Source organism: Asterias rubens, chromosome 1 (genome assembly GCF_902459465.1).
Source record: "Asterias rubens chromosome 1, eAstRub1.3, whole genome shotgun sequence".
Lineage (NCBI taxonomy): Eukaryota > Metazoa > Echinodermata > Asteroidea > Forcipulatida > Asteriidae > Asterias > Asterias rubens.
In genome coordinates, this window is record NC_047062.1 from 11728256 (window position 1) to 11745489 (window position 17234).

Consider the following 17234-nt stretch of genomic DNA (forward strand, 5'->3'; position numbering starts at 1 on the left):
TGGCCGGGGTGCGAGACTTGCCTCCGGGTTGTACCGCCTTTCAATAAAACTCCGAACGCACCTAATTAGCTCTAGTCCTTAGACGAAACTACCGGGCCTCCTTCCTTCCCCCTTTTTTGTGGAGTGGGGTTTGAAGCGGGGCATATGGTGACAGGGTGTGTGTTGCTTTCCTGGCCACCGGTAGATGTGCACTTTTTGACCCCGTGCTACGCGTCCCCACTTCTTGCCTTTCTGTGAGTGTTCAGAGGAATGCGTTATTTAATGTTGCTTTGGAGCTTAGTGCGCAATGGGTACAATCATAGATCAAGTCATTGCTCTATGAAGTTACTGAACAAAGTACAAATTTTCACTACAAAATATCCAGGATTCGCTCTTTTGTTTTACCCATTCTCATTATCAAGACAGTACACATTAAAGGACAGAATATGGTTCCCTCACGAAAGAAGTGAAAACGTTCAAATCAGTGTTCTGATCCAAACAGACTGTGATTTCTAAAACTTCTTGTCAAAGCTTGAAATATCAATAGTATTTTTAACGTTGAAGTTTTCCCTCAGACTTTCAAATATTTCAGAATCCAAAGCAGTTTTTTTTTTTTGGGGGGGGGAGAGGAGAAAAAATATTGCCTTTAATTTTAAGTCTTTTACCCAGACTAGGCCCCCGCCTGCCTGCAGGTGTCCATTGCCGGTGCCCTTTTAACAATTACAGCCCCAAAGAAAACTTAACAATGCTCCCCTCCCCTTTCACAGTTCAGCTGCAAATTATTTTCCTATGGTCCCGTTTCCACGCCGGCAGTGTTTGCGCCGTGATCGGGGCCTCTACCCGTGAATTCTTTACCCTCGTGTTGGGGTTCCTTTGTTGCGAGGTGTCGCCCAGTTAAAGCAAGTCACATTCCTTGATAAAGTTCTGGTTGGTGTTGAGTTGTTTTTTTTTACCTCCTTCCTTTCTTCTCTCTTTTCCAGGCTCTCTAAAACATCAAATCAGTGACCGTGTGATTATGCATACAATTGGTCTCCCCCCCCCCACTAATTTTGGTTGAATTAGGTAAATTTAGTTGAAGATGGTCGTAAAACACTAATCAGACATGACGGATGTTAAATATACGGGAGCTTTCTTTAATGCACCATTTTATTTTCGGTTTTCGTGGATCGTTAAGTTTAAGCATCCATCGAGGTAAACAATGTAATTTGCCTTGTCATCAGCAAATGTACGGGCAGAGTAGGAGCGTGAGAATTAACGGTCCGTCTTATATAGTTGAATACATTATTTAATTCCCAAGTGACTGGGTGCTTCTAACAAATAAGTATAAATCTTAAAAAAAAATATATATATAAATTTATATAATGAATAGGGTAGATGGCCTTAGCTTTCGATCCAATCCGGACCTTCTTCAGAGGCATAAAACAAGTACAAACAAATACATATCCATTTATAGAAAAAGAGAGGGGGAAAGGGATTAAGGAAAGGATCCAGAAAGAATATATATATTTATATATATAATATATATAGAAACTGGAGATAATTATGTCCAGGTATCTTTGGAGTCTTTCTGACTTTTGTTCTCAACATCTTTTTTTATAGAAAAGATTAAAAAAGAAGGATTGGCTTAAGAGTGTTTCCCGCTTTAAAAAAAAAAGTGTTACTAAACCACACCCAGACTCTTTGCCCGCTTAAAATTGCAGATTGAAAGTGTGTTTAAATTCAACTTTTTGAAACATATTTGTTACATAAACATTATATTATACATGCCCACCTACATAATATAGCACTCTCGGTTATCGATCGAAGAAAGAAAAAAACAGTACTGAGTAATGAAAGATCTACTCATAATGATTGGTCCCCAAGATCCCACTTCGTGATGTTGTCCCGTCTGAAGACGATTTGTATACCGTGAAACGTAGCCCTCCTCATGCACGATTCGTAAAAATCAATTACGACATTAGTCTGTGACAATAATTACTCCCCTTTTTTCATGTCCAAGCTACGGCGTGGGTCATGTACCACCCCGGGGTACATTTTGAGTAGTTCGACATTAAGAGGTAGTTCGACATTAAGAGGTTACTCTATCTTTAGACACACCGGGTGATACGTGGTGTTACACGCACTATCCACCCTCTGTCTATAGCTTCAACGCACAAGCTGTTCGTTCCAAATCCATGCTTTTGGTATCTTAAATTTTCTGTGGTAGAAGTCTGAACTAACAAAAACATTGTCCCACTCCAGAGAAGTTTGTTTTGTTATTCTGAGTCAGATGGTTATACTCCGATAGGACTGGAAACGGCTTCATTTTATGGAAAGTTCTGTGATCTTAAATGCAATGAGTGCATGGGGCGAAGTGGTCCTTCGCATTGGTAGCAACCGCTGGTATAGACTGTTACGTGTTGTGCATCAATGTCAAAACTGAAACAATGCAGGTTGCCCAACTTATATTGCTAATAATTTACCCCAATTTTACCTCTTTAGTTTGGATCAACTGCAGTTTAATGCTTTATAGTTTTTGCACAGATTGCCGTATATGGTTTGACTTTAATGTGTCAATGTTTTGAGTTGACTGTTTCAAGGAAACCAGGAAGTGGTCAAACAGTGGGGCCGTGGTTTGCTTGGCTGGGGCTCCAACTTCCCCTAAAAACAGTCGAATCATGGTTGCTTCTCTGGTCTGACCATGGAGGAAGAAATGGTCTGACCTACTCGGACCTGTGCTGGTCGGAGAGGTGTGTTACTCTTGGTCCGGCTAGCCGTTTGTTGGTTTTCTGATCCCGTGGTTGCCCACACCGTCAGCCTGTCGCCATTGTAATGTTTGTCCGTACACATTTGGCGTCGCACCCCTCTCTGTCTGCGTCCAGATTGGGGGTTGGTTTGAACCAATTTAGAGACTCAGGTGTTCAAACTCATTCTGTTCGAAGCTTGGCTAAAGTGCCAACAACTTCTCTGAAGTGCTTGGGAAGTCGGGTTATATAATGAAACATGTTGTTCTTTCAACCGGCCTTGCTTATTTGGAGTAGAAAGTGAGTGGTTTAATTGGTGGTTGAATAAACTGGGCGGACAAAAGATGTACAGGAGAAACATCTAATGTTTGATGTAAAACAGCGATAGTTTCAAAGTCCACGAAGACAGCACTCTAAATAAACCTCTGTTCCTTTTCTTAAGGACGCACGCTAACTTTACTCTCATGAACGTTTGAAGGTTAATTCTTAGAGTATAACACAAAGTGGTTTTAGTTTCGTAGGGCAACTCAAACGAGGTTTAGGGCATCTCTTTCGTGATTTGACTGACTATATAGTAGTAAAGGGCAGAGCGCTGTCATATCTATATGGACCGACACGATTCTTATGAATATGTTGCTTCATGGTTCACTTTCCTGCAAGACTCTCCTCGAAAAAGTATTAAAAGATCGGTACGTTTTACATACTCGAGGGCAAAATTATCATAAATGTTACTCAGTTGGGGCCTTGCTCTCTGGTTAATGTATGTTTGATTGTGTCGCCAACGCACTAAATACATGCGCCCTTTGGTCAGATTTTATGCATTGCCAGTGTTTGCCCAGGTTGTTCTTATATCAACACGCCCGCCATTTGTAAGCACACACACTCATTACGCAACATGTACTCGAGAGTTTGAAATGGAGTCAGTGGGTAAATTGACGTCAAGAAGTCAAGTGTCAATGTCACACTGTTTACATGTCACTCACCCCCTGTTCACTATTGTGACATGTCGCACTGCATTGAGATTGGCAGTCTAAATGTTTGGGTCGCCATTGAAAAACACATCTACCCTTTTCGTTTCTGTACCCCATTGATCCAGGCACCTGGAACCAACCAATCACAACTCGCTCTCTATTCCATTGTTTTCTCAACATTGTTCGCGCTCTGTTCCTTTGTGCTATAAATCAATAGATAACAAGCAAAGACTTTTATTCTGGTCAAGCTTTGTCGTCAGAAATGTCAAGTATACAAATAATTATACTCGCCCTAAAAAAAAGCTTAACGAGGGAACACGAAGCACAATTAACTCGAAATTGGTGTATCAAAACATCAAACTGATGATTGTTTATGTTGTGTATATCTAGGCGTTCCCGCCAAAAGCGTTTACTGTTGCTTGGTTTCCATGTCATTAGGTTTCATTTCCGCATACAGCCCGGGAGGAAATTCACAATCAATGATGGATACGTCAAAGTGAGAGTTTTCAAAGCACGCCAGAAATAAATATGTGTTAAAATTGCTGCTTTGCAGGATTGAGCGGGGTTTTCGCAAATTGATCAGTTTGGGGGTTTTGTTGTTCTAAGATGTATTTGGTTAGTTTTGGAGGTTTCTTCTAGAGGTAATCAACGCTTGGCAATAACATCATTTAACTAACAAAATTTACTTCTGAAGGTCGTTTTTACAAAAATCGATCAAGAGTATAATTAATTACGATCGGGCATTTGTATAATGAAATATGATATTTAATTGTATTTCCAATAGGAGACTACAGTTAAACTGTTTTTGTACCTAAATCTGTACTAATAAAACTCATTTTTGTACTTATTTTCCAGGTGTGGTTTAAGAACAGAAGAGCAAAATGCCGCCAACAAGCCCAGCAACAACAGAATGGCACGCCCTCTAAGCCACGCCCAGTTAAGAAGAAGTCCCCATCAAGAGACACACCCCCAAGCAGCGACTCGCCCTCCTCCTACAAGTCTTTGCCCATCACCTCGATGCCCAACAATAATAGTATCTGGAGCCCAGCCTCAATTCCACCCCCACCGTCCATGGGTGAATCTATAGCCTCCAATAACAGCTGTATGCAGCACCAATACCCTATGGCCAACGCCCATCAGGGAGCGTACGCCCAGGGCTACCAGTCATCACCTTACTTTGGTAACCCAATGGATTACCTCCCTGGTGTCCCGCAGTTCCCAGGTGGTACCCTGAGTCAGATGACGTCGTCTATGAACAGCACACACATGAGTACTGCCCCTGCGCAGCTCACTCAAACACACCCTGGCATGGGCGGGTCAATGCCCAGTTCCAATGCAGACTGTTTAGAATCTAAAGATCCGTCGTGGAAGTTCCAAGTCCTGTAACATGCTGTGACCTGGGAAGGAAAACCCCTCAAGTTAGTGATGAAACGACCACGCTACTACAAGGGGATGTATTGTAGCAGTAGGTTATCCACTGTTACACCCCAGTATAAAGATCTACACAGAGCCACTGTAACTCTTAGGGTCAACTTGGGGTCAAACAGAAAGAAGGTCCTCATGCTGCGCCCTCACCAGCAAACAGACGAACTCTGAAATGTGACGGTGTATTGAGACTGTTCTTGCTACCATCAAAACAGCTGGATGGGGCGCCTAGAAAAAAAGAAGCTTTGAAACAATCCACCATTATTATTATTGTTGTTATTATTGTTATTAACTAAGGAAAACATTCCAAGAATTTTCAACTCGAAACGTCAGCGTGCACTCTAAAAAACTTCCAGGTCAAAGTTGACCCGGATTGCGAGTCCTATTGAGCTGGCTGGGTCAGTTTGACCATGATTGTGTTTCAAAATTACCAGTTAAACTTACATAGTATCTGAGACAAGTTCACATTATTTTGTTAGCCAGTTTCTGGGTCAACGGGACTCAGAATACAATTCTTCCCTGACTCGGGAGTTTTTAAAGTGTGATCGGGGTTAATTGTTAAAACGTTACTATTTAATGATTTGCATCTTGTGCGAACAAACTATAATCAAATACTGCACCACAAAATTATTTACATACATACGAGAACAACAGTGGTGTGGGCGTCATTCGAATGCAACTAAAATTAAAATGTTCAAAAATGTGTTTTAAATTAAAGGCGTTTTATAAAGATAGAAACAAAATACCTTGTACGATTTAGACAACAAATATTATTGTTGATTATTGTTGACAATCGCCGAAATTGAAGGCCTACCTAAAAAATTTTCTGTTCTTTAGATTTCCCCTCCTAAAAATACTTCATCTTGACTTATTTTTTCGTTATCATCATTTGTTTTTCCATTAACAAAAATCCTACTCTAATTATTGACAAAGGTCCATATCAACAGGTCGTCGAACTCTGTGTTCGTACATTAATGTTTGTATCGGGTAATCGGAGCATTGGTCGTCACTGTCGCTTTAGGTTTTTGGGGGATATTGGGTAATCTGTTTCCAGTTTTCTAGTTCATTCGAATTCGTTTGACTAAAATTCTCATTTATTTTCCCATAGTATAAAAACAAAATATGCCTCTATCATCATCATAACGACATCTTTACAGTATAGATTTCGAAAACTAAATGGAAACAAATTTGACACTGCAGAAGGATCTTATTCAAAAGCAGTGCTTGTAGACAATATGCCCTAATGACATGCCCCTATATTGAGACAGGAATTCAACAATTATTATCCATGGTCGAGTCGAGCCACCAACAAGCAAAAAGTATTTAAGAAAGCATTTATTTAGAAAGAAAGTTATGAGGCTGGGATTTCAAACTTAACAAATTTGGTAAAAATACAGGGTACTTTGTATTTTAAGGTAGACATCTTTATAGTAATGTTTTATAAATGAAATTATTTGTATAAAGAAAACGTACATCTAACTTCACCACAGGGTATTTTTGTAATTTGTTTTGCACATCGCTCCGGGTTGGGGCGCCCTCTATCTTTTTCACACCCATAATGCACCATTAGATTCGTTCACTTCCTTTGGGAAAAACCGGACCAGATATTTATTTTGTAGGAATTAGTTGTATCGTAGCTCCTGACTTCAGTGTGTTGTTGTGCTTTGACTCTGTAGTTAACTCATTAGATCACCATTAACAATCTCTTCAAAGAATCAATGTATTTTGTTAGTTTTTTTTTTTTTTTTAAATAAACTTAAAAAACAACGATTCTCTCATCGATTACTCATAATTGCTTCTTTCGTTTTTCATTTTTTTTTGTAAATATGAAAATTATCGGTAAACATTGTGGATAGCTGAAATTAAAGATAAACATGAACTTATTCTGAACTGTGAACTAAATAATGTAAAAAATATTAGAATGTAAAAACAGAAAAGAAAACCTCTTAAAACTTGTTGAGGAACATTTGTTTGTAAATTATTTGTGAAGATAAAGTAAAAAGTGAAAGCAGGGTTTTAAAAAAATTCACTGTTTGTAGATTTTCTGTAAAATTCTGTTGATCAGGTTATTTGACAATATTTTGATTCGATATAAGTTTGCGATCCCAAAATATCATTTTTAATCAAATTTACCACACAATGGGAACAAGGCCGGAGTCCTCTGTGACGTCACGGTGCATGTATAACCTTGAAGTTTATAACTGTTTAAACGTTTTTCTTTTTAAAATTGTCTTTATTATGTTATTTATGATAAATTTATAGATTCACTTATGTCAGCACTTTAATTTCGAATTTACTTGGTTGAGTAAAAAAAGGGTTCATATAATCTGCTGACTTGATCAGTAGTTAATGGAACAGGGTATAAATAAATAAAACAGGGTAATTTTAGACCTGTTGTTTCTTTGTACGTTATTTCACACATGTGTTCAAGAGTTTCTAGGTTCATTATTTTTTTTTTTTATGAGAGACCACAAAGCCAGAAGCCCGATTGTAGGCGAGGCGACACTTAACTGATTCGGACTATAAATCCAAATCACCTGATACCAAGGGCACGTTGCCACCTACTCTTGGGGGCCAAACAGGGTTACCTCCTTCACAGTCTGTATGATGTAGGCTTGGATATCATCCACTAGGAGCCACCTACTACTGGGGCTGAAACAGGGTTAGCTCCTTCACAGTCTGTAAGGATGTAGGCATGGGTACCATCCACTAGGATCCACCTACTATCGGTGCTGAACCGGGTTAGCTCCTTCACAGTCTGTAAGGATGTAGGCTTGGGTACCATCCACTAGGAGCCATCTACTCTCGGGGGCTGAACAGGGTTAGCTCCTTCACAGTCTGTAAGGATGTCGACATGGGTATCATCCACTAGGAGCCTTCCACTCCTAAGGGCTGAAACAGGGTTAGCTCCTTCACAGCCTGTAAGGATTTAGGCTTGGGTATCATCCACTAGGAGCCACCTACTACTGGAGCTAAAACATGGTTACCTTCTTCACAGGCTGTAAGGATGTAGGCATGGGTGCCATCCACTAGGACTAGGAGCCACCTACTCTCGGGGCTGAACAGGGTTAGCTCCTTCACAGTCTGTAAGGATGTAGGCTTGGGTATCATCCACTAGGAGCCACCTACTCTTGGGGCTGAAACAGGGTTACCTCCTTCACAGTCTGTAAGGATGTAGGCTTGGGTACCATCCACTAGGAGCCACCTACTCTCGGGGGCTGAACAGGATAGCTCCTTCACAGTCTGTAAGGATGCAGGCATGGGTATCATCGACTAGGACTCAGTAGGAGCCACCTACTCTTGGGGACTGAAACCGGGTTACCTCCTTCACAGTCTGTAAGGATGTAGGCTTGGGTATCATCCACTAGGAGCCACCTACTCCTGGGGCTGAAACAAGACCTCATTCACTGTATGTAAGGATATAGGCATGGGTATCATCCACTAGGAGCCTTCAACTCCCAAGGGCTGAAACAGGGTGACCTCCTTCACAGTCTGTAAGGATGTAGGCTTGGGTATCATCCACTATAGGGGCCTGGCTGGTAAAGCAGAGTAGAATACTTTCCCATTATGTTTGAAATGCAACTTTTCATAATTTTCTAAAGGAAGTTTAAGCCCTTGGAGAGATTAAGCTGAGCTCTGATGGTACCATTGCATTAACCTTTCAATTGAGAATTGAATTTTTTAAATCTCTTATTTTGTGACCATTTTAGATCATCCACTGTGTTTTTGAATATACATTAACCAGTCTCAGGCATGTATACTATATGTTTCGTTTTTGAAAGGGCGTGGCTTTGATATAGGCCTCGTCTACGTAAAATACTTCCTAAACCGGTATTGTGGCGATCAGTTAATAGTATAGGCTTGGTACCCTTTTACGAACATGGGAGGAGTTAACCCTTTTCCGAACATGGGAGGAGTTAACCCTTTTCCGAACATGGGAGGAGTTAACCCTTTTACGAACATGGGAGGAGTTAACCCTTTTCCGAACATGGAAGGGGTTGTCCTGCGTGATAAGAACCCCGCCCATCACAAAAAAACAAACTCGCGGATCAGTATTGATTTGGTTTCGGCTCCCAGAGGGCTTGACCCGTTTCTAGGTCAATGTGACCCGGAATGTAAAATAACCCACAAATAGGTCAAGCTGAATCAGAGCTGAAATAAAACAATTGTACACCAATTTCCGGGTCAACGTGACTCAGATTTGGGTCACGTCTCTTGAGACCCAAATCCAAGTCAAATATGACCTGAGTGCACCACCAACAACATAACCAGCAACAACTTGACCAACTATCCCGTGGAAAACACTTTTAAAGCTTATATAGATGAGTCAAGTTAGTTTTAAAGGCACTGGAAACCAATCATCAAAGCTGCAAGAGAATATTGAAGAAAAAACACTTTTTCACACATTTTGTGTGCTTACCATGTTTGTGAACAAACTAGGCCTATGTTCTTTCAAAAAGTTTCATCGTTCTTTTAAAGGAACGTTACAGAACCGGTTTTTGCTAACAAAACAGTTGCTGGCAGTGTAAGCACTTTATGCAATCCACCATATATACATAAACTGACAAACCTGTAGAAGGTTGAGATCGATCGGCCATCTGGGTCACGAGAGAAAAGTGAAAGACAGATTACAAATTTTGCATTGCATCGATGCCAAAACAAAAATGAATAAAAACGCTCACTAAGCGATTAACTCCAAACGCGAAATTAGATTATTTATTTCTCATCAAAATATGACATTTCAGACAGAAATATTTCAAGGGATGTTTTTTACTATCATCATCATTACACCATGTAAGTTTTATGTAAATCTGTGATCTTCACGATTTTTGTTTTTTACAAATTCTGTAACGTTCCTTTAAAATGTGTTTTCAAATCATTTACTCAGAACATAGCATCGAATCATCTCTTAATGTCAAAGATTTGTGTCTATTTTATAATCCCACGGGTAAAATGTGCTCATGTCGTATGCCTATACCGTTCATTCTGGGAAATATTTTCAATTTCATTTGAAATTCCATCTTAAAGACAATGGATACTATTGATTATTGTCAAAGACTAGTCTTTTACTTAATGTATCTCAACATATGCAAAAAATAACAAACCCTATGAAAATTTGAGCTCAACCGGTTTTCGAAGTTAATAATAATGAAAGAAAAAACACCCGTGTCACTAGCAGTTGTATGCTTTCAGATGCTTGATATCACATTTTAAATCTGAGGTCTCGAAATCAAATTCGTGGAAAATTACTTCGTTCTCAAAAACTACGTCACTTCGGAGGGAGCCGTTTTTCACAATACTTTATATTATCAACATCTCCCCATTACTCGTTACCAAGTAAGGTTTTATGCTAATAATTATTTTGTGTAATTACCAATAGTGCACCCTGCCTTTAAAGGCACTGGTTACTATGGTAATTACTCAAAATAATTGTCAGCATAAAAAACTTACTTGGTTATGAGTAATGGAGAGCTGTTGGTAGTTTAAAACGTTTTGAGAAACGGCTCCCCTGGAGTAACGTTGTTTTCGAGGAGGTAGAAGTAATTATCCATGGATTTGATTTCGAGACCTTTAAAAATTGATTTTGAGATATCGATATCAAGCATCTTAAAGCACACAACTTCGTATGTCAATGGTGTTTTTTCTTTCTATTTATCTCGCAACTTCGACGATCAAAGGAGCTCAAATTTTCACATGTTTGTTATTTCATGCATAATATGTTGAGACAAAAAAATTGCCTTTGACAATTACCAATAGTGTCCAGTGTCTTTAACATGTACTTTAGTCTGATTTATATATTATTCAGTCTTGTTATAACAAAATAGCCCATTGCAGACATCCCTTTTTTCTTCAGTGTTTAACAGAAGTTGCTTTTTTCACCACTTAAACCTAACAGAATGATCTTGCCATAGTATCATTTAAAGCCATACTTTATCAACTCTCCGCACTGGGATGACACACGCGATACATCTTCGTTTATCTGTCACCAAAGTGACAATTATTCCCTTTCCATGAAAAAGGGAAACATTCTTCCACCCTGGTAAATTGACAGCATTGCTAACAATGGCTGCTGACATTTGAATGGAATGGTAGTTCTAAACCTAGGTTTAATTGCGTCACATAGCGCACGGTTGTCCATTGTTAGCCCTCTGGACCCATCCCTTGTGTCTTTACAGTCCGAGAAAGAGGGAGAATCAACCTGTCCAACGACCCGGGACACGCATCGCTGGACTCCCGTCCCTCGGCTCTTTATTCACGGCTGAGAAAGAAAAGAATTCCACTCTTGTCTATCTGCTGGGACGATCGATACGAGTGAAGCTTGGGGTTCTTTTCAGAGTGATACTATAATAGAATCTCTTCTATTGAGATAGAGTGGACAAGGGTTTAAGAATTGTCTTCTTTCTTAAGATAATTATTATGCATGGTCAGACTGGGAACGTTAAGCTATGACAGCAAGCCAGGAGTACAATAACTTTGGCATACACTATGATTTGGGTACGTTAAGGATTTAGTCCACGTTATAAATTAACTGGACATTGGGCAACATGCGATACTGCAAATACACCATATGTCATTATTGAAATGGCAATTCGAGATCCGAAGGCAATGATCAACTGTACATTGTGTCAATAGGGATCACACTTTTTAAGCAATTAATCCTGGAATAATATGTGAATTCATTTGATCATTCGGCATTCGGTGTTTTAAAGGGGTGGTATAGACTACTTTAAAAACGACCATAAAAACTTGGCAAAGAGCACTGGCAGGACAGCTGTTGATAATAATTAAACATTGTTCAAAACGATCTCCGAAGAAAAAATGTAGTTTTCAAAAAGAAAGAGGTAACTTATTTTTCACCAAGAATTTTGAACATTGAAAAAGGCTTCAGACACGAAGCCTTTCTCATACATCTGAAAAGCTTAGTTATTTGGTTCCAAAGGGTATTTTTATATCTTCTCTATTGCTTTCGTTATTTGCTTGCAACTTCGATGACCAATTGAGCCTTAAAGTTATTTGATGCATTATGTTGGGATACACCAAGTGAGTATACTGGTCTATGGCAATTACCGAAAGACATAATACCCTGCCTTTAAAGGAAACTCTTTATCCATGCTGTCAGAATGAACACATTTTCTTTAACTTCTATGAAGGTGAGCAGATCTGCCAGATGTGTCTGGAACGTTGCTAAAGAATGTCCTCGTCCTCACGTGTAGGTAAGTCAACCTAAGCTCTATATACAAAACAAAACTGGCCATACAGGCCTAAAGTCTCCTAATTTGTTCAAGTTTTTAACCAACAATGAGTCAACACTTATTGTCTGTTTCTGTTCAGTGATTTTCAAACTGTACATGGGAGAAATTTATAAAAGATAAAGAAATGAAAATTTCACTCGGGAAGGAAGAAATTGTAAGTTTACAATGGAAGAGAAAGTAAGTTCTGTAATATTTTGGAAATGTTTTGTGGAAATAAATGTAAATTGAATTGAATTGAATTGAATTGAATTGAGTAATGGTCAGTTCATTTCCCTACTTGCACTTACTCATTTTAGCCAAGACCATCCTTTTGTTTAGCAATGTGCCAACTGGTCACACGCAAGCTATTGGTGGCGCTATACAAACATAGCGGTCCGTTTAACAATGCGTTCTAATGTCAAGCACTATAGGGGTGTTACCGTCAGCTTGCAGTTAATTTTTAACTAAACTAGTGTAAACAAACCCAGCTTTCGGAAACATGATTTATTCGATTAAAATTAAATTACATGTTGTTCACTTCTCTAAACTTTTTTATATTAAGATATATTTTATTGATGGTCATTTTAAAAGCATCAAAAGCCCAAACGTTGACTACAAAAATTGTCCCGACTACCTGTTTGGTGAACCAGTTGTGTTGCTTACTACTATTCGCAACATAATTAATATTCTTGCAGCACATAGCGGCACAACTTTTGATTGAGAATCCGCATTATTTTTATCTCGACAAGTATCGTATGAGTTTGAGGTGCGACTAGTCGAGTAGTAAATTTCACTAGTCACCCAGGCCTATCATGATAAGAACTTGCTTGTGCAAATGGGCCCAATGTCATGCTCTGCTCTGAAAGCAAAGATTCCGTGCTTAGCAGAAGCAGTAAATTCTGTGCTTAATGCGTCTAGCAAAAAAGACTGCTTAGCGGGGATATCTTGTGTTTGTGTGCTTCCAAGCTCGCGCATTATATTCCGCACTTGCACAGTAAGCGGGAAATAGTGATCGTAAGCGAAGAGTTTGGTGGTATCAGAGCCATGAAATTTTTAGAAAGAGGTAATTTCTAACTCAAATAATTAAAGACTGAAGCATTTTGTTAGGCATCTGAATTGTGAAACAAAAAGGGTGCGTTTTTCATTATTCTCTTGCAACTTTGATGACCAATTGAGTCCAAATTCTCAAAAGGATTGTTAATTTTAGCATGTTGGGATACATCAAGTGAGAAAACTGGTTTTGGGCAGCTAAACGTGTCCTGGGGTCGATTTCACAAAGGTAGTCCTAACTTAGGGCTAGTCCTAAGCAATGAAGTTATGACCGGTAACTCATCCTAACTTAGGACTGGTCCTATCTCTTAGCATTGCCTAGGACTAGTCCTAAGTTAGGACTACCTTTGTGAATCCACCCAAGTGACTTTAATAAATATTCAAGTAGTCATCGGCAGCCGCTTCCCATGATGTAAATAATATTCAACATTAAAACACACCTCTTGCTTGTTCTGTGTTCTGGTTGGCTGAAACACGGTCACGTGGGATGAACTAATATAGGCTAGTGATCGCGCGCGCGCGTTTTGCGGGAATAGTACAAGAGCGGGCAATAGTCTTTGAGTATAGTGCCCGCGGTACAACGCCCTCTCTTGACATGAACCGTAAACAACAACAACACAATTCCTTATTCTGTTCTTATTAAGGGAATCAACGTGTGGTTAAGAGGTTTTCAACTAGTGGTTTAATCCCAACGAGGCCTGGTTCTTGATAATTTTACCGAGACGAAGTCGAGGTAAATTATAAAGAACCAGGCCTGTAAATATTATCAAGGGCCCCCTTTTGATCTTTAGAATTGGTTTTTGCTAAAAAAATAGTTGCTGGCAGTGTAAGCACTTTATGTAATCCACCATAATATACACTATAGTGTATCGCTTTAATAATCAATTGGTGTACAAATATCAGTATAATGTAATATTGATGATGTTTAATGTTTTAAAATACATTCTCAGCACTGCAAGCTAAAAATAAATTACATTATGCACAAAACAACTGTATTTTACTCAACTTCTCTAATGACTAGTGCGACGTTACCCCCAAACACTTCAAGATTAGCCCTATCGGCAACCCAGATCCTTAACAAAAAAACCTTATCAACCCTGACCCCTCTAACCCCAAGAAACCATGCCCCTTAAAATTAATTATAACTAACCCCAACCCCTCAATGTCAACTCTAACCTGACATCACTATACGTCACTTCGGAGTAGACCAATTATAACGCAGAACAAAGTCAACGTCACTGCAAGTTTATCCATTGATAATCATTGGACCTGTATGTTTCGGTCAATTGCTATAGTGATCAACCAACGCCAGAGGGCGCTATAAACCGGATAATTATTATTTGATTTGTTGGAAGAGAAGGTTGAGTGTTAGGGGCGGTTTTTACCACAACAGGTATAGGGAGCAAAAAAACATACAAAGAGAGATAGACCCCAACTGTTAAAAATGATAATTTGTTTTTATATATTAATATTGCCCGGGGGGGGGGGAGGGGGGCTTTCACTCTGATCAGAAATCCAGCCAGTCGTAAACCAACACAATTTTATAAAACATTTACAAAACAAAGAAGAAATAGTTAGTTATCGGCATACATGCACCTTGTAGTGTCGCTGCAACAAATTTCAAATCTTTCAGAAAACAATTTGCATGTAAACTTCACAGTAAATTTTCGTCTCATCCAAATTTTTGACAATGCCACAGCTTATTATGCTCAACTCAAAATTATAATAAGTGCTATTAAATTATAATAAGTGCTATTGCATGTAGCTTGTTATTAATTAAATTATCGCTGTTATTGAAGAACTCCCTGTTGCGCTGTTTCTTTGTGACTCAATGAGCCTGGTTTTTATTGGCGATAGTAGGATCTTGACACGGTTCCGTTCTGTGAAAGTTAGGGCCTTCACCTTCTTGGTTATAATATCAGGCAGCATTTTCAATTTGTAAAGAGATGGTGTGCAAAATGTTGGCGAGCAAACTGCTGGGTGTTGTTGGTATACTTATAATGGCAAACTACGCCGCTGTGAACGGGCGGTGTTGGAAGCAGGCCCCCAGCACAGGAGGGACACCTACTGGAGGGACACCTACCGGAGTGACACCTACTGGAGGGACACCACGATGCCCCCCTACTTGGAGTCGGTGGCAAGACAAATGCTACAAGATGCCTGATGCCGACGCAACATGGGAAGAGGGCAGGCAGATTTGTGTTGAGTTGGGTGGGGTGATGGTTGTACCTAAATCCGAAGAAGAGTTACAACAGCTCAACAAGATGTTCAGTGGCCAGTGGTTCTGGATTGGTTGCAACGACATTCAAACTGAAGGTTGGTACACAATTATAGAAACATAGTGTTGAAGGAAGTAGACACTATTGGTTACTCAAAATAGTTGTTAGCTTAAAAACTAACTTGCTAATTAGCAATAGAGAGCTGTTGGTAGTATAACACATTGTGCGAAAAGGCTCCCTCTGAAGTAAGGAAGTTTTTGAGAAAGAAGTAATTTTTCAAGAATTTGATTTCGAGACCTAAGAATTAGATTTTGAGGTCCCGAAATCGAGCATCTGATGGAAGCACGCAGAGTGGGTGTTTTTTTTTCCATTATTATCTTACAACTTCGACGACCAGTTGAGTTCAAATTTTCTTATAGGTTTGTTACTTTGTTCATATTATGTTGAGAGAAGACTGTCCTTTGACAGTTACATAGTGCCAGTGTCTTTAATATTTATCTTTCTTAACGACAAACACTCCGTTGTATTTCCAGGGTCGAGAGACACAACGTAACTATTACAATTCTAGCCTTGATTTAAAGACGCTGGACACTATTGGTAATGTCAAAGACCAGTCTTCTCACTTGGTGTATCTCAAAATATGCATAAAATAACAAACCTTTGAAAATTTGACCTCAATTGGTCGCCAAAGTTGCGAGATAAAACTATGAAAGAAAAAACACCCTTGTCACACGAAGTTATGTGATTTCAGATGCTTGATTTCGAGACCTCAAATTCTAAATATGCTATCAACCTCTCCCCATAACTCGTTACCAAGTTATGTTTTATTCTAATAATTATTTTGAGTAATTACCAAAAGTGTCCACTACCTTTAAGAGAAATGAAGGATCGGTGCAACTGCCAGCCTAAATTAGGATTTTGTTACTCTACAGTTTAAGTATTTGTTTTATACAATGATGTAATGAGACTTTTTGTTTCTGACTGACTTTGTTTAGGTACCTGGGTGTGTTTGGATGAAGGTACCATTGACGTGCAGGACAAGAGATGGGATTATAGCGGTCAGCCAGATAATTACCTAGGCAACGAAGATTGCGCTGAAGGCCTGGCGGCCGGCTGGAACGATACTCCTTGTGGTCACACACGCAATTTAATCTGTCAGCTTTGAGCACTAGCAGGACCTGTGAAAGGTTGCTCAAAATTCTGGGCAAATTACTTTTTATGAAGATTTCACGGGCACATTTCCGTAAAATCCCTCTGAAATGCCATAATTTTCTAGAAAGAAGTAATTTTCCACGAATTTGATTTTGATTTCGATACCTCATATTTAGAACTTGGGGTCTCGAAATCAACCATCTAAACGCACACAACTTCGTGTGACAAGGGTGTTTTTTCTTTCATTATTACCTCGCAACTTCGATGACCGATTGAACTCAAATTTTCACATGTTTGTTATTTCATGCATAATATGTTGAGACAAAAAAAATTGCCTTTGACAATTACCAATAGTGTCCAGTGTCTTTAACATGTACTTTTAGTACTTTAGGTTTGTTATTTTATGCATATGTTGAGATACACCAACTGTGAAGGCTAGTCTTTGACAATTACCATTAGTGTCCACTGCCTTTAACCGAACTG

General features: G+C 39.2%; 2 protein-coding genes across 4 annotated transcripts in view; both read left to right on the forward strand.

Annotated features, from left to right (window-relative positions):
- LOC117291886 (homeobox protein OTX-like) overlaps positions 1-7486 on the forward strand; it is a 36597-nt gene extending 29111 nt beyond the window's left edge. For all 3 annotated transcript variants that reach the window (XM_033773884.1, XM_033773892.1, XM_033773901.1), the window contains one exon: positions 4529-7486. In XM_033773884.1, the coding sequence (XP_033629775.1) occupies positions 4529-5059 (531 nt within the window). In that variant the 3' untranslated portion in view covers positions 5060-7486. The remainder of the gene's footprint in view (positions 1-4528) is intronic.
- A 7894-nt stretch (positions 7487-15380) lies between these two features.
- Positions 15381-16764, forward strand: LOC117297411 (CD209 antigen-like). The gene is made up of 2 exons (XM_033780437.1): positions 15381-15696; positions 16595-16764. The coding sequence occupies exons 1-2, from the start codon at positions 15381-15383 to the stop codon at positions 16762-16764; spliced, it is 486 nt and encodes a 161-aa protein (XP_033636328.1).
- The last annotated feature ends 470 nt before the right edge of the window (positions 16765-17234 follow it).